General features: G+C 55.3%; 1 protein-coding gene and 1 long non-coding RNA gene across 4 annotated transcripts in view; one reads left to right on the top strand and one right to left on the bottom strand.

The window, feature by feature from the left end:
- The window catches only part of LOC121035918 (uncharacterized), a 9,512-nt gene extending 5,847 nt beyond the window's left edge, over positions 1–3,665 (top strand). The window contains exons 3-5 of the long non-coding RNA XR_005793141.1: positions 1,000–1,161; positions 1,619–1,764; positions 3,441–3,665. This is a non-coding gene — a long non-coding RNA (uncharacterized LOC121035918). The remainder of the gene's footprint in view (positions 1–999; positions 1,162–1,618; positions 1,765–3,440) is intronic.
- The window catches only part of TMPRSS2 (transmembrane serine protease 2), a 38,182-nt gene that overhangs the window by 8,758 nt on the left and 11,208 nt on the right, over positions 1–18,216 (bottom strand). For all 3 annotated transcript variants that reach the window (XM_040483876.1, XM_040483877.1, XM_040483879.1), the window contains exons 3-8: positions 16,098–16,320; positions 11,247–11,333; positions 10,454–10,573; positions 5,039–5,165; positions 3,674–3,784; positions 1,223–1,266 (exon numbers count right to left, since the gene is read on the bottom strand). In XM_040483876.1, the coding sequence (XP_040339810.1) occupies positions 1,223–1,266; positions 3,674–3,784; positions 5,039–5,165; positions 10,454–10,573; positions 11,247–11,333; positions 16,098–16,320 (712 nt within the window). The remainder of the gene's footprint in view (positions 1–1,222; positions 1,267–3,673; positions 3,785–5,038; positions 5,166–10,453; positions 10,574–11,246; positions 11,334–16,097; positions 16,321–18,216) is intronic.

Genomic DNA, 18,216 nt, shown 5'->3' with positions numbered 1-18,216 from the left:
AGGAGGGGAAGGGAGGAGGGAGAGAAAGGGTGGAAGAGGCAGGAGGGGAGGAGGAGGGGGAGGGAGGGAGGAAGGAGAAGGAGGAGAGAAGAGGGAGAAGGAAGAGGGAAGAGAGAGGAGGGAGGAGGAGGGAGGGGAAGAGGGAGGAGGAAGAAGGAGGGAAGAAGGAAGGAAGAAGGAGGAGGGAGGAGGGGAGAATGAAGGAGGAGGAGGGAGGAAGGAGGAAGAAGGCAGGAGGAGGGGAAGAGAAGAGGGAGGAGGGAGGAAGGAGGAGGACGGAGAGCGAGTGTGAGTCCTCAATGCCTGGCCTGGCCTGCTGCTACTTGTGACAAGTTCTTTGCCAGAAAGGGAGAGGAGGCTTCCTCTCTGGAAACTCTGAGCGCTGGTGGGGAAGGAGCCACAGGACAGAGGCTCCTGGTCGTGCGGGCGGGTGATGCAGGGGCCTCAGAGGCACCAGCAGAAGTTCACAGTGGACCCGAACCCGGGGGAGAAAGGGAGGTTGGAGGGGATGCTAACGTCCCAGGGGCTTCCCTGGGTAAATCTCCGAGCCCCTCCAGTGTCTGCCCTGTCCCCGTCACCGCCAGGGCAAAGGAGGCGGGGCTTCACGGGCGTCCATCCAATGGGGGCTGCCTGGAGGTTTTGCTCGAGGGGGTGGGTCTCCTGCCCCACGAAGTGGACAGCGAGGTCCGGGGAGCCGGGGTGAGCACCACGCCCTGTTGGTGCTTGAAAGAGCCTGAGCTGAGCCTGGCTGGGGAGTCACGGCCAGGATCCCGGGTCACGCGGTCCACCCGGGGGCATCGGCTAGTTTGACCTGTTCACACTCAAAGCTGAGCTGCAGGACCAGTGTTTCATTCGAACACAGGACCAAAGAGGAGGGCACGGGGAGGGTGCCTTCCACACGGATAGAGGCTGGGAAGAGAGAAGCAAGCCAAACACGAGACGGGGAGACCCACGGCCTCTGGCGCCCCGACAGTTTCCGGAGATTGCCTGTCCCCGCAGGACGGCTGCGTCCCTGGCCCCGAGGCCGGAGGCATCTCCAGGACACCGCGGTTTCAGAAGGGTGTTCCTTGAGTGGAGCTGGGGTACAGACCGGGTGCAAGGCTCGGACACATCCCACCCCATCACCCCGCCTCCCCAGACGCAGGGGATGCATTTCTGAAGGTACAGGGTGCTCCCTTTGGAGAAAAAAAAGGGGGAGGTGTGGAAACCAGGAATCGCTTACCTATACAGCGTAAAGAAACCACCGTTTTTGACGAACAGACATCACTACAAAAGAACAGGGGGTGTTCTGGTCACTAGAATACACGAGATGCTTGACCCTGAAAATACTTAGAAATAAACATTTTCTTCCCATGGTCGCACCCCCCCTGCCTCCCCAGACACAGAAGGGCCCGCGATTGAAGAGTCAAAAAAGGAGAGCACATCCACATGGGGGACCCTGGCATCGAGCACTGAGTCCCAGCCCGGGTTTCAAGTCACAGCTGTGTGACCCCGGGCTCGTTACTTAACCTCTCTGTGCGTCGTTTGTCCCAACTGTAGAGCGGGATAACAGTACCTGGTCATAGACTGGTTGTGAGGGTAAGCACCCAATAACATGAGCTACTATTTTTATTTCCAGAACTGAAAATCACCCTCTAATTTTGTAAGGAAGTCATCTGTAACCTTCCGGGTTCCTGTAACTGCTTTACGCGTATTGCACAGAAAAACGAGACGACCCCTCGTTGGCTCAGGAGCCAAAGGAAAGTTAAGTCACTCATGTGGGAGGTAAGTGAAATTACATCTGAAAAATAAGTAACCAGCGCATTCCGTCTCAGAGTGAATCTTCCCCTGACAGATGGTGGAGGAGAGAGGGTTGGTTGCACCCAACGTAACCACATTCAGGGGGTCCACCCGGGGGCCTGACCAGAAGCTTAGTCCAGATCACAGTGACCAACAGCCCCCTCTGCTGGCCGCCAAGAGTGACGGCACCTGCTTGCCAATCTCCGTGTAGCCTGGCTTCTTGCCAGCCCCCTTCTAGAAGGAAAAAAGGCATTAAGATACCAATCGCAAAATCGCCTCGCTTCCCAACAGCATCCAATCCAGAGCAGAGCCCTGCTTCCTTGAACCTCCCCCAAACGACTCGACACGAGCCCAAGTTCCACACATAAAGTCAGCTTCTGACACCCTCACATCGAGATGCCCCCCGGTTCCACGGACACCATGTGTCCCAGGCGTCTTCGGCTGTGCGGCATGGCAACGCCAAGAGAAGACACGTTCCCATGAAAAGAAAATGTTTCCTGAGGGTCACAAGGCTGACTCTCCTCCATGTGGAGGGGCCGCTGTCCGGCCACCAGCGTGTGGTCACATGGAGTCTGCGACTTGGGGATCAAAGCGAAGAGAAGGGAGCCTTCTGCACCTCCCCCACACACACACCCGACAGCCACCTTGTGAGTCCCGGAGATGGTGGCCCTCCCTCCCCGCGCAGCCCTGATCCTGCATGGGAGTGTCACCGGGAAGGACAGAAACACTCAGCATCGACCAAGAGCCCAGGCAGCTGTGTTTAGCTTCCTGGGCAGGCAGACCGCGGCCCCGCCGTTTTGATGTGCACCTGGCGAGCACAGCCTTCCTCCTGGGCTCACTCTGTCACGCTCCTGGGGACAGCCAGGCTGGGCAGCTTGGGCAGAAATCGGCCCCTCAGCCACCACGGCCAGCGGCCACCAGGAACGCAAAGCCGCCGCCGGCCGCCCTCTCAAAGGAAAGGAGGGGTGCCACGGCACTTCACCCACCCCAAGGGCAGCTCCTGGCACCTGGCCCACAGGGAGGTGACGGCTTGGCCAGCCACCTGGGGATGAGCGATAGGGACCTGGGAGCTGACCAGGGCTTGCACACAAAGACGCCGTGCGACTTTCACATGAAAGAGGAGGCAGGTAGCAACGACGGTCTGGGGAGACGGTGAACATTTTAAACACGCGCGAGACGAAACAAGCAGCTCAAGCACCCCCTGCCCCCCACCCTCCCAACCAGCTAGGCCACCAATCCTGCGATCTGCTGTTCAGGTTCTCTTCCACCCACTGGACACACTGAGACCCGCCCCGGGCCACAGGTTGGCTTCGAGCTACAGGACACGTGGGCTGAACCGGACCAGCTGCTCCCTTCCGGGCCCCCCCGGGATGCCGCGCGCGCCCGGCCGGGTGCCATCTGACAGGGTGGCTTGGGGGCCAGGGGACCAGCCATCCCTGCTGCTGGGGACCGAGAGGGCCCCTGGGGAAGCAGGACTTCCGGGCTGAAACGGGCACCATCCCGGGCGAAGCGGGATGGGCTGGCAACCCCCTTGGGACGCTGACTTTCTCGGGGGTTCGTGGAGACATACCCTGACCCGCAGTCTGTCCGTCTCTAATGTCTGGGGAGTATTTTAATGTGGTCAGGAGGACTCTCCATTTTCATTTTACCATGTTTTCCAGGGCCACCAGGGCTGAGGGCAGAGGGCACGAAGACCATGGCAAATAACCCTCAGCTGCTCCCCGAGAATGAACCACCCCCACTCCGAGTCCGATCTCCTCCCAGAGAGAAACTCTCAGTGATACTGGAATCGCAGTCCGAGAACGCCACCTCGGGACCGTGACTCCCCATGGTGTCTCTTGCTCGCTCTCGTTACAAAATTTCTTAAAGGAAAAATAAAGAAATCACCAAATACCTGTGGTACAGTTTCTTATAGAGATCCATATGGTTAGCACTTGTGTTCACCCTCATAAAGCTGGTGGCCCCACTGTCATCCGCTACTCCGTGGCTAGAATAGAAACTATTCCTAAAGGAGACGGAAAACCTTGATTAAAATAATGGCTTCGTGACAAGCGACGGCAAATCCTTGGGCCGTATCGCCATACTTCTCTCGTACGGTGTTTGGATAAGGGGGGGACACCTTAGCATGTGGGAAACAAAACCACAAGGTCTGATCAAGTGACGCTGTCTAATAATCCTCTTTGGACCCAATAACCTGGAAGCGTCAGGTGAAAGCCCTCCGTGGGCCTTTTTCTAATCTAGTTTGGGCAAGGATAGAGAAATACGGACAAAGGGGATGTGAGTACCTGTAACCTAACAGAATTTACGGATGTTAAAACACTCCCCCGCTATAAAATCCCGTTGGGTCCTGAACATGATGGGGGCGTTACTACGTCCATTGGGGATGGCATTTGGAGAGATTTCGCTGGCTAAGATGCCAAGTTTCTTTCTTTTTTTAAAAAAAAACATAATTTATTGTCGGATTGGCTTCCATACGACACCCAGTGCTCATCCCGACAAGTGCCCTCCTCAATGCCCATCACCCATTCCCCCCTCTGCCCCACCCCCAAAGATGTCACGCTTCTTATCAAGCAGTGATTAACCTTGACTACTGGCATACGGAGAACCCCCCAGTGCTGCGCAGAAGTCACACAGAGACACCCCGAGGAAGACGTAGTGACCATAAAATCACGCAGCCTTTCCCCGTGCGGCCAGACGGCTGCTATGCACGCCAAGGGATACCCTGGGGAGCCCCTGGCTGGGAGCCCCAGGGAGGGTCCCTCCTGCCTCTCCCCCCATCCCTGTGGCCACAGGCAGGACTGAATTCTCTTCCACGGCAATCTGATGCCACCTGTCCCCCATTCAAAGGCTCAGTGCGTCCCCCAAGCATGTATGCAGTGAACGTCTGCACATCTGTGCCCTCTGACCTCCCCCAGCCCCCCGCCGCCCACCCCCCCCCCCCAGTCAGGGAGGCCTGAGGAGGTGAGGCCTCAGTGCTCCTTAAGAGCTCCTTGAGAAAAGGAGTCCCCGGCCGGCACCCTGGACCTCGGTGACCTTGACCGTGGGTGGGAGCGGACGGGGAACCGGGAGTGGATGGAGGTCCAGGAGGCGGCAGGGCTGGGGGGTAGTGAGTCTTGCTCACTAGGTGCAGGGGACGGGGGCAGGGGGATGCGCTGGGCACCTGCTGGCTTCCCTGACCAGCTCTGGGAAGGAGCCAGAGGTCCCACCGGGGAGGGCGGAGAGAATCTTCCCTCCGCTTCTGCGGTGGGGCCGTACTCACCGGTAGCCCATGTCCTGGCACGCGGCCCTTCCGTAGCCTTCGCTCCAGTCATCCTGACACACGGGGTGCCACGACTTCCTCTGGGACGAATACACCTGGAGGATGAAGTTCGGTCCGTAGAGGCGCACTGCAGCGAAGGAGACGCTCCGTGAGATTCTGGGGGCCGTCCCGACGCCACTCGAGCCCCCCCCCCGCCCCCACACAAAAGCTCAGAGGCGGCGACACGAGGGGTCCTGTCCCCACGGCACTGACCACGCACCCCTTCCCGGCTCTAAAGTGCTCTTTACCCCCAAAGCACTGGCAGCGGGTGTTCAGACAAGAGCCGGAAGGCAGGAGAACGTAAGCGACCGTGGACGGATGAATGGACACAAGGTGGCCCATCTACGCCACGGAGTGTCATCGGCCCTGAAAGGAGGCCCACGCAGGCCCATGTGCTGTATGAAAGGCCCAGAGTGGGGAATCCAGAGCAACACTCGGTGGATTAGTGGTTGCGGGGGGCCCTGGGGTGGGGGGGCGGGGGTGACCGTAGAAAAGCCGCCGAACTGTATGTTCTCAGGGATGAATTCTATGGTACGTGAGCCATATCTTGATAAAGCGAGTATTTAAAAATAAATGAAAAAGCTAAAGGGTTTTTTTTTTTTTAAAGAAAGGTCTTTTTTTCAGTTTTATTTATTTATTTTGAGAGAGACAGAGAGAGACAGAGAGAGTGGGTGGGGGAGGGGCAGAGAGAGGGAGAGAGAGAATCCCAAGCAGGCTCCGAGCATCAGCGCAGAGCCCGATTCGGGGCGCGAACTCACGAACTGTGAGATCCGTGACCTGAGCCGAAACCAAGAGTCGGACGCTTAACTGACTGAGCCCCCCAGGCGCCCCCAGAAATGATCTTTAGACAATCATTGTGAACAACAGATCAACCGTTCTTGCCCAACACCCCGGATCCTGGCAGAGCACCAGAGACATGCCACACCCCCCTGGTGCAAGGTTCTGCCTCTAAATTCAGTCACACTTGGCCCAAATGACCTCAGCGCTTATGTTATTAAGGAAATGAAACACCTTAGACGTCGTCTCAACCTCTCTCTATGCCAGTGACTTCTCCCTCCCTAGGGGTAACAACAATCCAGAATTCGGAGAACGTTCCATGTGTGAACGGCTGGGTCAGGAGGGGCACAGCCACAGAGCGGGTCCCGCCCACATGGCTTGAGGATTAACCGGCGTCACATATTCATACAAACGACCTTGAAAACGGCATGCCGTGAAGGAGGGCAGGCTGCTAAACGCTGTGCGACGAACGACGTTCACTGATGCGCAAAAGCATGTGAGCCCGTGCTCTGAGCTCTGAGCTCCGGGGGGAGTATATGTGACTTAAAATATAAAATGAGGACCTGATTATCGCAGACCTCACTCTTGCCCTGCTTCTGTGGCCCCAACTCAGTGGACATTCTGGCTCATTCCCTGTGACGTGACCAGCCGCGGTCTGATAATTTCCTAATGCTTCCTGGATGGGTGATCCCCATGCGCCATGTGGGAGCAAGCCACGAGCTCCCTGAGGTGGCTAAACAAACCGTGGTCCATCCAGGCAATGGAACATCATCCAGTGCTAAAAAGAAACGAGCTATCAAGCCAGGAAAAGCCGGGGAGGAAACGGAAATGCGTATCACCAGGTGACAGAAGCCGTTCTGAAGAGGCTACGAACTGTATGATTCCAACCATAGGACGTTCTGGAAAAGGCACAACTATGGAGTGGTTGCAGGGGTTGGGGGAGGGAGGGGTGAACGGGCAGAGCACAGAGGATTTTCAAAGCAGTGAGGATACGCTGTATGATACTGTGCTGGTGGGTACGTGTCATTGCACATTTGTTCTAACCCGCTGTCCAAATGCAAACACGTCACACGTTTGTCCACAATGCCAAGTGTGAACTAAGGACTTGCGTTAATAACGACATACTAATAATTGGCTCATCAATTGAAATGAAAGTCCCATACACTGTGTGCAGGGCCAGGGGGCCCTGGGGCGCCTGGGTGGCTCCGTCGGTTAGGCGTCTGACTTTGGCTCAGGTCATGATCTCACGGCTCGTGGGTTCGAGCCCCAGGTCCAGCTCTGCGTTGACAGCTCAGAGCCTGGAGCCTGCTTCGGATTCTGTGTCTCCCCCTCTCTCTGCCCCTCCCCTGCTCGCTCTCTCTCTCTCTCTCTCTCTCTCAAAAATAAACATGAAACAAAATTAAAAATAATTCCAAAATTAAAATAAAACTGACACTGTGGCATAGCAGAAAGTGCAGGAGACGTTTCCTTTTTGGTTTGTGGTAATTTTAGGGACTTTTTTTTCCTTCCATCTCGTGTCTCTGCAGTCAAATGCTCACTAGGACAGGTGATGGGGATGAAGGAGGGTACTTGTCATGATGAGCACGGGGCGATGTATGCAACTATCGAATCACTCTCCTGTATACCTGAAACGAATAGTACACTGTATGTGAACTAACCACAGTTTAAATAAACACTTAAGACAAATGTTAACTAGGAGAACACGACAGCTGACGCCCCAGAGAGCTGGAAACGGTCCCAAGCTCAAGTTCTTTTCTTTCTTTTTTTAAGTATCAGGAACTTCTCGGCTTTACTGAGGTATAGAGGACACATAACAATTGTACATACTTAAGGGGTACGACCTGGTGTTTTGAGACGTGTGTACCCTGGGAACCGGGTGCCACAATCAAGCGCACCCACCACCTCGCACAGATGCAGCCTTCTTTCCTTTCTCCTGCGGTGAGAACACCTAAGGTCTCCCCTCTCAGCCGATCTCAAGTGCACAGAACAGTACGGTAACTGGGTCACCTCGAGTGGTTCTCCAGTTTCTCTGGCGACATTTAATGGCCACAGAAACCAGGGCGACGGATGTAGAAAGCGGATTAGCATTAACAATACGCATACGTTCGATATATATATTCAAGACTACACGCACCCCCGGAAAAAGAACGCTCTCTGCGCGCACTTGAACGTTTTCAACGCGACGGGCGATATTCTTTAGTGTCAGAAGATGCGCATTTTGTCGAAAATAACGTCCGCTCCACAAGGTGGACAAACTGCAAGCACATCAAATGTGTGTTCTGATCCGACGCAGAAGACACGCACGATGTCACAGTCACCTGTTTTGCTTTATATAAATAATCAATGTGGAAATTAAATAATCCCACGTTAAGGTGGGTCTATCCAATTACAAAATCTGACCCAGCGATCTTGCTTCTAGAGGTATTTGCTACCAATATTCTCCTGTGCCTGAAACATGCACGTTGGGTCCCCCAGAAGAGGCCTCCCAAGGCATGTCTACACCCAGGAGCACGGAGTGTGTGGCTGCGGGAAAGCGAGGGCTCACGTCCCAATCAGAAATGGTCCCAGGATGTGTCATCAAGGCCCGTGCAGTCAGCGAGGCAGTGACCACTGGGAGGTGAGGACAATACAAAATATACACACACGTATTTGCTTTTTCACCTAAAAACTCTCGGGAAGAGAAGCGAGAGACGCATATCTGTTGCCCTTGAGAGGGAAACATGATTGGCTGGTGGATGGGCACATGACCGTGTGCGCGCGCGCGAGCACGCGTGTGCCTGCAGGGTGGGGGAGGTTGAGTTTTCCCCGCACATCCTTGGGTACTTCCTGATTTTGATCTGCCCGGGTACGTTAGCTCAACGTGTTGAAGGAAACAGACACAACGTAAACATTAAGAAGACAGGGAGGAAGACGAACTTGAACAATTCGTCTTGCTAGAGTTCAGGGTTGCCCATGTGCGCCCGCCCACGCGTATGAAAACACCAAAAGCCATCACACCTGATCGCTTCACCACGCTCTGAATCGCAACGCCCCCTACTTAGGAAAATGGTGACAAATATGTCACCAACACGTGGGCAAGGCGGTGTGTTGAAAGTTTAACGAGCTGGGGTGGGGGGGGTCACTGCCAAGTGCAAACGCTCTCTAGGATACAGGTAAGGCTGTGCTGTGGGGGCTCACGGACGGAGGTGTCGGCCATGGACACAGGCCGCCCCACGGGCCACACAGAGCCGGCGCCCAGGGCCCAGCCTTCCCCACTGGGGGGTCCCACCAGCCGGGGCCAGCAGCGTGTCCCGCACAGGTGCCGTGACCTGACTCAGAGGACATGCAGGAAAGCTGTCTTCACCCTGGAAGGCCCAGGAGAAGAAAGGGGACCCACATCCTCCGCCCCTGTGTTTAAATGTTTTTATGTTTATTTTTTTTGAGAGGGAGAGACAGAGCGCAAGCAGGGGCGAACGGCAGAGAGAGAGAGAAGGAGACACAGAAGCCGAAGCGGGCTCCAGGCTCCGAGCTGTCAGCACAGAGCCCGCTGCGGGGCTCAAACTCATGAACCGTGAGATCATGACCTGAGCCGAAGCCTGCCGCTCAACCGACTGAGGCCCCCCAAGCACCCCTAGTCTGCCCCATGTTTAAATGAAACCCTCGGGAGTTAGGAGAAACTGGACGGGAGAGGAGTAAAGCCACTCGTGAAATTTCTGGCGATGCCCCTGGCACTACAATTTTGAAATTTCTGTTTGCTTAAAAACAAGTGGTTGTCATATAAACGTGTCAGAGCGTGCGGCAGGATCCAGGGCGCGGGGACATAGCATCACAGCGCCACGGCCGTGGTCCCCGCGTGCGTGGGTCACACTGCCTAACATGTTCCGCGGGAGGACCGCAACATAAAAGCTTTTCAAGACAAATAAGCCAGCTCCAGCCAGGGGTGGAGCTCAGTTACCGGCACCTTAGACGATGCTTCGTTCCTCCATCTCCGCCCACCCAGGCCACACGGGCACGGCCGGGAAACAACCAGCCGGCGTGCTGTCCCCTCGGCCGGTGCCGGACTGAGGTCAGACTCACTCTGCGGGTGGCTGTCGGTGGATGCAGCACCGCTCCCGCTCAGGCCCCATCTCCGATTACAGCCACGCCACCACCCTTGAAATCACTTGCAACAATCGACAGAAAATACTGAAAGCAAAGCCAGGTGCCCGCTCTGTGATGATAGACACACATGATTCTAAAGGCGAGCCGGCTTTGAAAGCACATACTGCGCCCCCCCCATCTCCACGTTAAATACTTCGCTCCTGCAGTGGCCGCGAGGTGACGCCCCGGGCCAGCTGGGGGCGCCCTGTCACAGTGACCCAGCCCTGCAGTCCCCCTCTGTCCCTGCTGTGTGCTGCTGGGCCAGGAGCACACCCTCTCTGAGCCTGGGTCCTCATCTGCGATCAGACCAAAGGTACAGCCTCCAGGTAGCGGTTCAGTGACCTCCCGGGTGGCCGTGCCGGACACAGACCTGGCCATCTTGCCTAGGATGGGGCCGCGGTCTCTGCGGTGGACACCAGGAGCCGGGGCACCCCGGGCAGAGCAGTCGCGTCCCCAGGCCCACGCAGTCCTGAGACTTACCGCATCGGTTCTCGTCCTCCCCGCTGGGGCAGTGCAGGACCCCGTCACACCAGTGAGAGGGGCTGACGCAGGTTCCCGAGGACCCGCACTCGATCCCGGACACCAAGCACTTGTTCTCCACTTGCAGAGAGACGGGAGGGAGACCCAGTCAGCCGGGGACACCAGGAAAACCCCACGCACCCACTGCGAGCGCCAACGTCCGCTCTCCGAGCCCCAAGCGGCAGGAGAGAAGATCACATCCCCCCTTTGTCTTAATAAGGAGCAGATGCGTCCTTGACCCCATCATCTACCAAAGGAAACGGCTGGCCGTCAGAGGCGGGGGGGGGGGGGGGGGCCCGGGGCACCCCTTCCAGGGGGGCGGGGAGGGGCTCCCAGCCTTGGGCTTGGACAGCACCCCCCGCCTTCCTCAGGTGACCTCTGGATCCGTAAATGCCTTGAGTCCCCTGCCCCGGGCGGACGGAAAGGCCGGGCTGTGGTTAAAGAGCTGCTGCAGGCAAGACCCGCCCCAGCGCGTAGCAGGTGATGCTGCACAGAGATCCAGGGACAGGTGGCCCCAGGGTGGCAGCTAGCGCCCCAGAGCACCGCGTAAACCCACCGTGGTCAGTACTCCACCAACAGAATGGGATTCCTGCGACCCATGGGGTAGGAGGAAGCGGGAAAGTGACTCCTAACAACGGGGACCGTGAGATTGGAGGAGGAGGATGGGGATTCTGCGTCCCCGTCACCAAACAGAAGCAACAAGCCCCACCCCCAGAGAGCGGGACACCCCACGAGGATGCCCCCCTGCACTTACTGAACTTCCAGAGCAGGACGGCGGCCAGCACGGCTCCCACCAGGACGGCCCCCAGGGTGAAGGTGATACACAGCACTTTCTTCGCCTCTGGGGAAAGGGGGGTGGGCACACCATGTGGTTACAGAATTTCTTAGAAGGCACACTCTCACATCTCACCACTCTCACATCTCGCTTGTAGAGTACAGCATATCATGAGATAATGACTTTGTTTAAGTTTATTTATGTATTTGGAGAGAGAAAGCCAAGTGGGGGAGGGGCGGAGAGAGAGGGAGAGAGAGGGTCCCCAGCAGGCTCCACACGGTCAGCACAGAGTCCGCTGCGGGACTCGAACCCCCAAACTAGAAGATGGTGACCTGAGCCACAGTCAGATGCCCAACCGACTGAGCCACCCAGGCGCCCCATGATAACTTTTTATACACTCAAAAATGAGGCTTTTAATTTTAAGAACGCATCCTGCGAGGTCTCAACCTCTTCCGCGCACTCAATTTTATGCGTTTTAGGGCACAAAAGCAAAACAGGAAGCCATGATATGAAGTAACATATACTTATGTTAAGCTCTTTTAAAAAAAAAGTATCATCTTAAAATGGTCCAATAAGTGATTAATGTAAAAAATTGCCCCAAAGAGGGAAAATGCCTTGTTTTAGTAATTCCAAGCATAGGCGCACCTGGGTGGCTGAGTCGGTTAAGCGTCTAACTTCGACTCAGGTCATGATCTCGCGGTTTGTGAGTTCGAGCCCCGCGTCACGCTTTGTGCTGACAGCTCAGAGCCTGAAGTCTGCTTCGGATTCTCTGTCTCCCTCTCTCTGTGCCCCTCCCCTGCTTGCACACTTTCTTTCTCTCTCTCTCTCAAAAAATAAATATTTAAAAAAATTAAAAAAAAAATACAAGCGTAAGATAGCAGTAATAATGTCCCCAAACTATCACCTCCCTGGCGCTGGTGTTCAAGGTAGAATAAATTGTCTTACTCAAGGCAGGTTAGCGAATGGATGCCACAGACCCACAGCGTCCGTTCGACAGCCACCAGCCACACGTGGCTGTTTGCACTTCAGTTACGTATCATTAGGGGTATTAAACAGTTCCGTAAATTCAAATGCTCAACAGACATGAGGCCGGGAGCTGCTGTACGGAAAGGGCGGGTGTAGAACATTCCCATCACTGCGGAACGTTCCATCGGGCAGTGCTGACATCAGCCTTTTGGTTGGAGGAGGAGCACTGAGCTCACATCTCAGCTACGAATAAAGTCATTTGCAGAGGGTCATCAGCGTTCTCTAGTCAAAACAAAACGAGGGGCCCGTTGTTGGTCAGAGTGTAAGCCAAGGTTCAGAGGGCAGGGCCAGACAGGGCACACCCAGTAATTAGTGGCTCCGGGGTGGGGGGTGGGGAGCAGAGGGTAGAGAGAGGCTGAGGGCAGGGAGGCGGAGAGGGCATTCAACAGACCCTCCAACCCCCTCTGTTTATAGGACACCTGGGTGTCCTGGAGGGTGGGGGAGGCCCGGGGAACCCCACCTGTACACGTCTGTGCTTCTGGAAGTCACCCGGGGCTAGAGTTCAGCTTCTGGAGTCAGGTGGACTAGGGCGGACCCATCTGTTTGGGCTCAAAGCCACGCCTCTCATCTTGTTATCAAGTTCTTAGGAATCACCAGGGAGCCTGCTAACCAGCGTTCCTGACCAGGAATTCGGATTCCACTGGGGGCGGGGAGGCATGAATTTGCAATTCTAACAGGCTCACAGGGGAGGTGAAGGCTACTGGTCTGAGGAGAGCCCTGAAGTTACCAGAACTGGGCAGGGCGGAGAGGCCGGGGACGCTCACAGGGGAAATTCCAAATGGCCAGTTTGACCCGTTAGCCAAGGACAGTTTCTCACTTCAGGGAGCTTCCCTGTATGCTGTTTGATCTAGGATAAAATAACGTGCCCTGTGAGCTAGAAGCTATTAAGTATTCTGAACCTCTCAAGGGGCAGAGGGCAACCTGCCCCCCTCTCACTAGGAGCAGGTGAGCAGCGGGACCCCCGATCCCACCTTCGCTGGACAGGCATCCTGCAGTCAGCGTCTGGTCGGTCCAGACCTGACTCGGGGCTGGTTTGCAACCGTGCTACTATTGGGTTTAATTACAACTCACTGCCCATGCCCCTTCGTCGTTATTGATTCGGTCTGCCGTTGATTCGGCCCTAGCGAGCCCAGGACCAAGCATCTGCATCACTGACTGTTGGCCTCGATTCCTCCAAAACCCGGTCTTTAAGCAGTGCACGCACTGGGACGCAGCGTGAAACATTTAGGACCGTTGATACGGCAAATAGATGCATTATGTCCCCAAATAGCCCTTGCACTCCTGAATCTGTGCTATTTGAGGGCGCTGAAACTTCCGTTCTCTCCTGTGATGACGGCCAGGCCACTGTACGTTTGTCAAAACCCACAGGACGCACAAGGGAAAGACTGTGATCCTAATGTAAAACTATGGACTTTAATGACAATGTATCCATATTGGTTCATCGATTGTAACGAGCGAGGCCCGTTAGCTACGGCAAGATGAGAGGACAGACTTGGGGGTAGGAGGGGTAAGAAGGACTGTGCCCTGCTGTTGGGTAAGCCTAAAAACTACTCTAAAAAACTGTCTGCTAATTAAAAAAACATTTCCAAGGCCAAACATTAGACTTATCAAATGTCCGTTGCGTCTGTAGAAGTCAATTAAAAAGGTCTTAAAAATAGACAGGTAGGTTCACTCAGCTTGTTTTGAGTTTAAAGAGCAGTTTTGTAATGCAAAGTCACACATGTGGGCTCATGTTCTTCCCTTATAAAGTCACTGATCAGGACCGTACAGATTCCTGTCCAATTGCCTGTCATCACCAGGTTTCCCCCCAGAACAGTGGAAATGTGGGTGTCAGGCGAGTGGGCTCCCCTGGTCTGCCTGCCCTTTCAAGATGCTGACCTCAAGAGGGGACCCTTGGTTTCTGATCACCACCCCCTTTTTTCTGGGAGGCAGGTACCACTGTCAGGAGTTCCCTAGCCGTCTACACCCTGGCTTCCTTCCAACCACCATGATGAACTAAGACCAGGGCTTCTGGGCGCGGCTCTACTGACATCTTGGCCGGGTCTTCCGTGGCGGGGGGCTGTCATGTGCACCACAGGTGTTCAGCAGCATCCCTGGCACCTGCCAGTCACAGCCTCTCCCCAGTTATAACGACCAGGCCCTGCCCAGTGTCCCTGGGGGTCAAAATCAGCCCCGATTGAGAACCATGGGTCTCAACCTCCCCAATTACCACCAGAAAGACATCAGTGCAGAGGCGGGCATTTCCTTGATCCGAGAGGAACCAGGGGAGGGAAAGAGGGAACCGTATAGGAAAGGAGAAGGGGTAACTGAGGAGGAGGAGGACGGAAGGGTAGGAGATGTGGGAATAAAAAGGAGTAGAGGTTGGGGCGCCCGGGGGGCCCAGTCGGTGAAGCGTGTGACTTTGGCCCAGGTCACGATCTCATGGCTTGAGTTCGAGCCCCGCGTCGGGCTCTGTGCCGACAGCTTCCGATTCTGTGTCTCCCTCTCTCTCTGCCCCTCCCCCGCTCGCACTCTGTCTCTGTCTCTCAACAATTGGCATTAAAAAAAAAAGTAGAGGTTGACGAGAGGAGGAAAGAACAAGAACCCTTTGCGAAGGGTGGGGGAAGCAGACGGAAGCGTCGGGGCGGAATTAAGGGTGACGGCACTGGTTGAGGGCTACAGGGGTCCAGAGACGTGCACACGGAGCCTCGAGCAGCACAGGCCATGAGGACTCACTTCTGTGCTTTGTGATGCGCTGTGGGGGCAGGTGGAAATTCACTTTATTGTTAATCTTTGACCGTACAAGCTGTGTGTACATGCGTGCTTGCAAAATAAAAACCCCGTAGACAAAAATGCGAATTGTTGAGTCACTAATACCAGTACTCGTTTACCTGCTCTACACCTGCTCTGCTCTGTCCACAGGATCCTTTTTTATTTTACTTTATTTTTTTTTAAATGTGTACTTAAAAAAAAATTTTTAAGGTTTAGTTTATTTTTGAGATTTATATATACGTGTATAGAAAGAGACAGAATGTGAGCAGGGGAGGGGCAGAGAGAGGGAGGCACAGAATCCGAAGCAGGCTCCAGGCTCTGAGCTGTCAGCACGGAGCCCGACGCGGGGCTCGAACCCACGAGCCGTGAGATCGTGACCTGAGTCGAAGTCGGACGCTTAACCGACGGAGCCACCCAGGCGCCCCTGTGTTTATTTATTTGGAGACAGAGAGTGTGTGTGAGCAGGGGAGGCGCAGAGAAAGAGGGAGAGAGAGAGAGAGAGAGGGGGAATCCCAAGCAGGCTCCGCGTTCGATCCCATAAACTGTGAGATCAGGACCAGAGCCCAAATCAGAGCCGGCCGTTTAACAGACTGAGCCACCCAGCACCCCGCCCCCACCCCCCACGCTCCGTCCACGAGATCGTTAAAGCCACGAGATACGTCTGTGTGACAACCACACCAGCCACCTCGTTCGCTGAGCACAAAGGCCTTGTCCCGCATCTCAAACACGACTCGCCGTTCCAGGGAACCGCACCACAAAGACAGGGTGGGTGGCGACTCCCGTGGCCTAGCTCACCATTCATTCCACACGACCCAGCGACAGGCCCCGCAGGCAAGAGCAGGACAGGGAGGCCCTGCGTGCGGACAAGGCTGAGACAGGAGGGTTAAGGAAAGTGAAGAGAGGGCTTTGCAGCGGGGCCGGAGGCGAGAAGGTCAGGGACAGCGAGGGAGAGGGGAGCCCCGGCAGACGGAGGACGGTTAGCGACAGAGCCACCGGAGAAGACAGGCCCCAGCGCCTGGACTGTTGTAGGAAGTAAATGCAAAGGGGTCCTACTTGAGGTGCACACTGTCCCCGACGGGGACTTGGGCTGCGTGTGGCTGCTGGGCGTGGAAGCGTGCGTCAGCACCCTCGGCGCGTACTGGGGCACCGCGGGCGGGTAGTAGGGAGCCGGATACACCGAGTAGGCGCCGGGGGCCACGGCGGGCCGCGGGGGGTACAGGCCTTCAGGCTGGTATCCATGGTTTTCGTAGAAAGGTCCGACACCTGGCGGGGGCCCCTGAACAATGAAGAAGAAGATGAATCACATAAAACCCCAATTGCCCTAAAGGTTACACGCCCACCCGCGGTCCTCAGACAAGGTGCTGATAAGGCTGCTGCAGACTCCTGTCGGGCCAAACACGGAACTCACCTGCAGTAAGGGCTAGCCAGAACTTCCAGCTGGTTGTCAACGGTTTTTGTATTTGCTCACTAGTCATTTTTTGAAGTAAAGAGCGAGTAACGGTCAACACCGCAATTTAGTGAAGAATAAAATATGAATTAAAGAAAAAACGTGCAGGAGTCTGGGAATGGGTCAATACCCAACCCCAGGGACGGAGATTCTCAGGGGAACAGTACCGGCTGTATCTGAGCAGCAGCCAGGCCCCTGCGTGCACGACCCCCTGGAAGCCGGACCAGACCCCCCGAGGATGGTGCAGGGATGACTGACGGACGCGCCCATTTTGCAGAGACGAACGTGAATGATGGAGGCTGAGAAACTTACCTAAGGGTCCATGTTATACATGCTATTCTAGAAGTTCTTTTTCTATCTCCTCTTCTCTTACAGAGACACGTCACTGTTTACTAACGGACATTTATTTTTTTTTTATTTTTTTTTATTTTTATTTTTTTTTCAACGTTTATTTATTTTTGGGACAGAGAGAGACAGAGCATGAACGGGGGAGGTGCAGAGAGAGAGGGAGACACAGAATTGGAAACAGGCTCCAGGCTCTGAGCCATCAGCCCAGAGCCTGACACGGGGCTCGAACTCCCGGACCGCGAGCTCGTGACCTGGCTGAAGTCGGACGGTTAACCGACTGCGCCACCCAGGCGCCCCGAACTAACGGACATTTAAAGAGCTTGTGGATGGGGGCTGTGGGCACGCACGTCCGCAGGGAGCCTGAGGGGTGCTGTCGCCCTGAGGGCAACCGCTGGGTCTCAGCGCACAGGGTATGCAAGGGGCTGCCCCAGCCCGAGCTTTTTTTCCGGCTCCTTCCATCTTCTCCGAATGCCCTCTTCTCCCTCTGCCTAAACGCCGCCTTCTCCCGGCTGCCCCCTCAAGACCCCGCCTGGACCCCCACCGTGTCCTCTGTTTCCATCCTCCTTAATCGCCCACTGGCTGGGCCACGCTGGGAGGCCACGTGTGCCCCCCTAGCCTTCTTCCCACTGATTCATTTCTTCCATTTCTTGTGGACCATGGTCTCCGACAGGACTGGTATTCCGAGCAGAGGAGGCACCACACTCAGCATTTTAAGCGGGGCCTCCAGGGAAGCGAGATTATACAGCAATGCACCAAAGGCGGGCTCTCAGGGTTCACCTCCGCTTAATAACTCACTGACGCTCTCCTTCAGAAGTTCAAAGACTGTAACTCTGAACCAGAGCAGTGCACAGAAGGGGAAACAGTGTAATCTCTAATCTAAATGGGGCACCAGAGGCAAAAAAAAAAAAAAAGCACACGTGTTTGGTCTCTATCGGAAGCATCTAAGAACATGCTGTCCCACCCAGGGAAGGTTGCAGCAGGCACAGTGGCCTGTCCCCGCAGAGTCTTGTGCAGCGGATAGGAAGTTTTAAATGGATCCAGTGACTAGCTACCGGCAATGGCTAAAGGGGAAAAAGCGTAAAGATCTATTCTCCAGATAGAAGATATGGAAAATGTCTGTTATGACACACAGCTGCCCTGAACGCAAGCATTCCCAGGTATAAGATAAATCAGTGAGACTTGGGTGGATCCTGAGAAACTTAACAGAAACCCATGGGGGAGGGGAAGGAAAATAAAAAAAAAAGGAGCTTAGAGTGGGAGAGAGCCAAAGCATAAGAGACTCTTAAAAACTGAGAACAAACTGAGGGTTGATGGGGGGTGGGAGGGAGGGGAGGGTGGGTGATGGGTATTGAGGAGGGCACCTTTTGGGATGAGCAC

This window comes from Herpailurus yagouaroundi, unplaced genomic scaffold (genome assembly GCF_014898765.1).
Source record: "Herpailurus yagouaroundi ecotype Mexico unplaced genomic scaffold, PumYag 162, whole genome shotgun sequence".
Classification (NCBI taxonomy): domain Eukaryota; kingdom Metazoa; phylum Chordata; class Mammalia; order Carnivora; family Felidae; genus Herpailurus; species Herpailurus yagouaroundi.
This window is presented reverse-complemented; position numbering and strand designations above follow the sequence as displayed.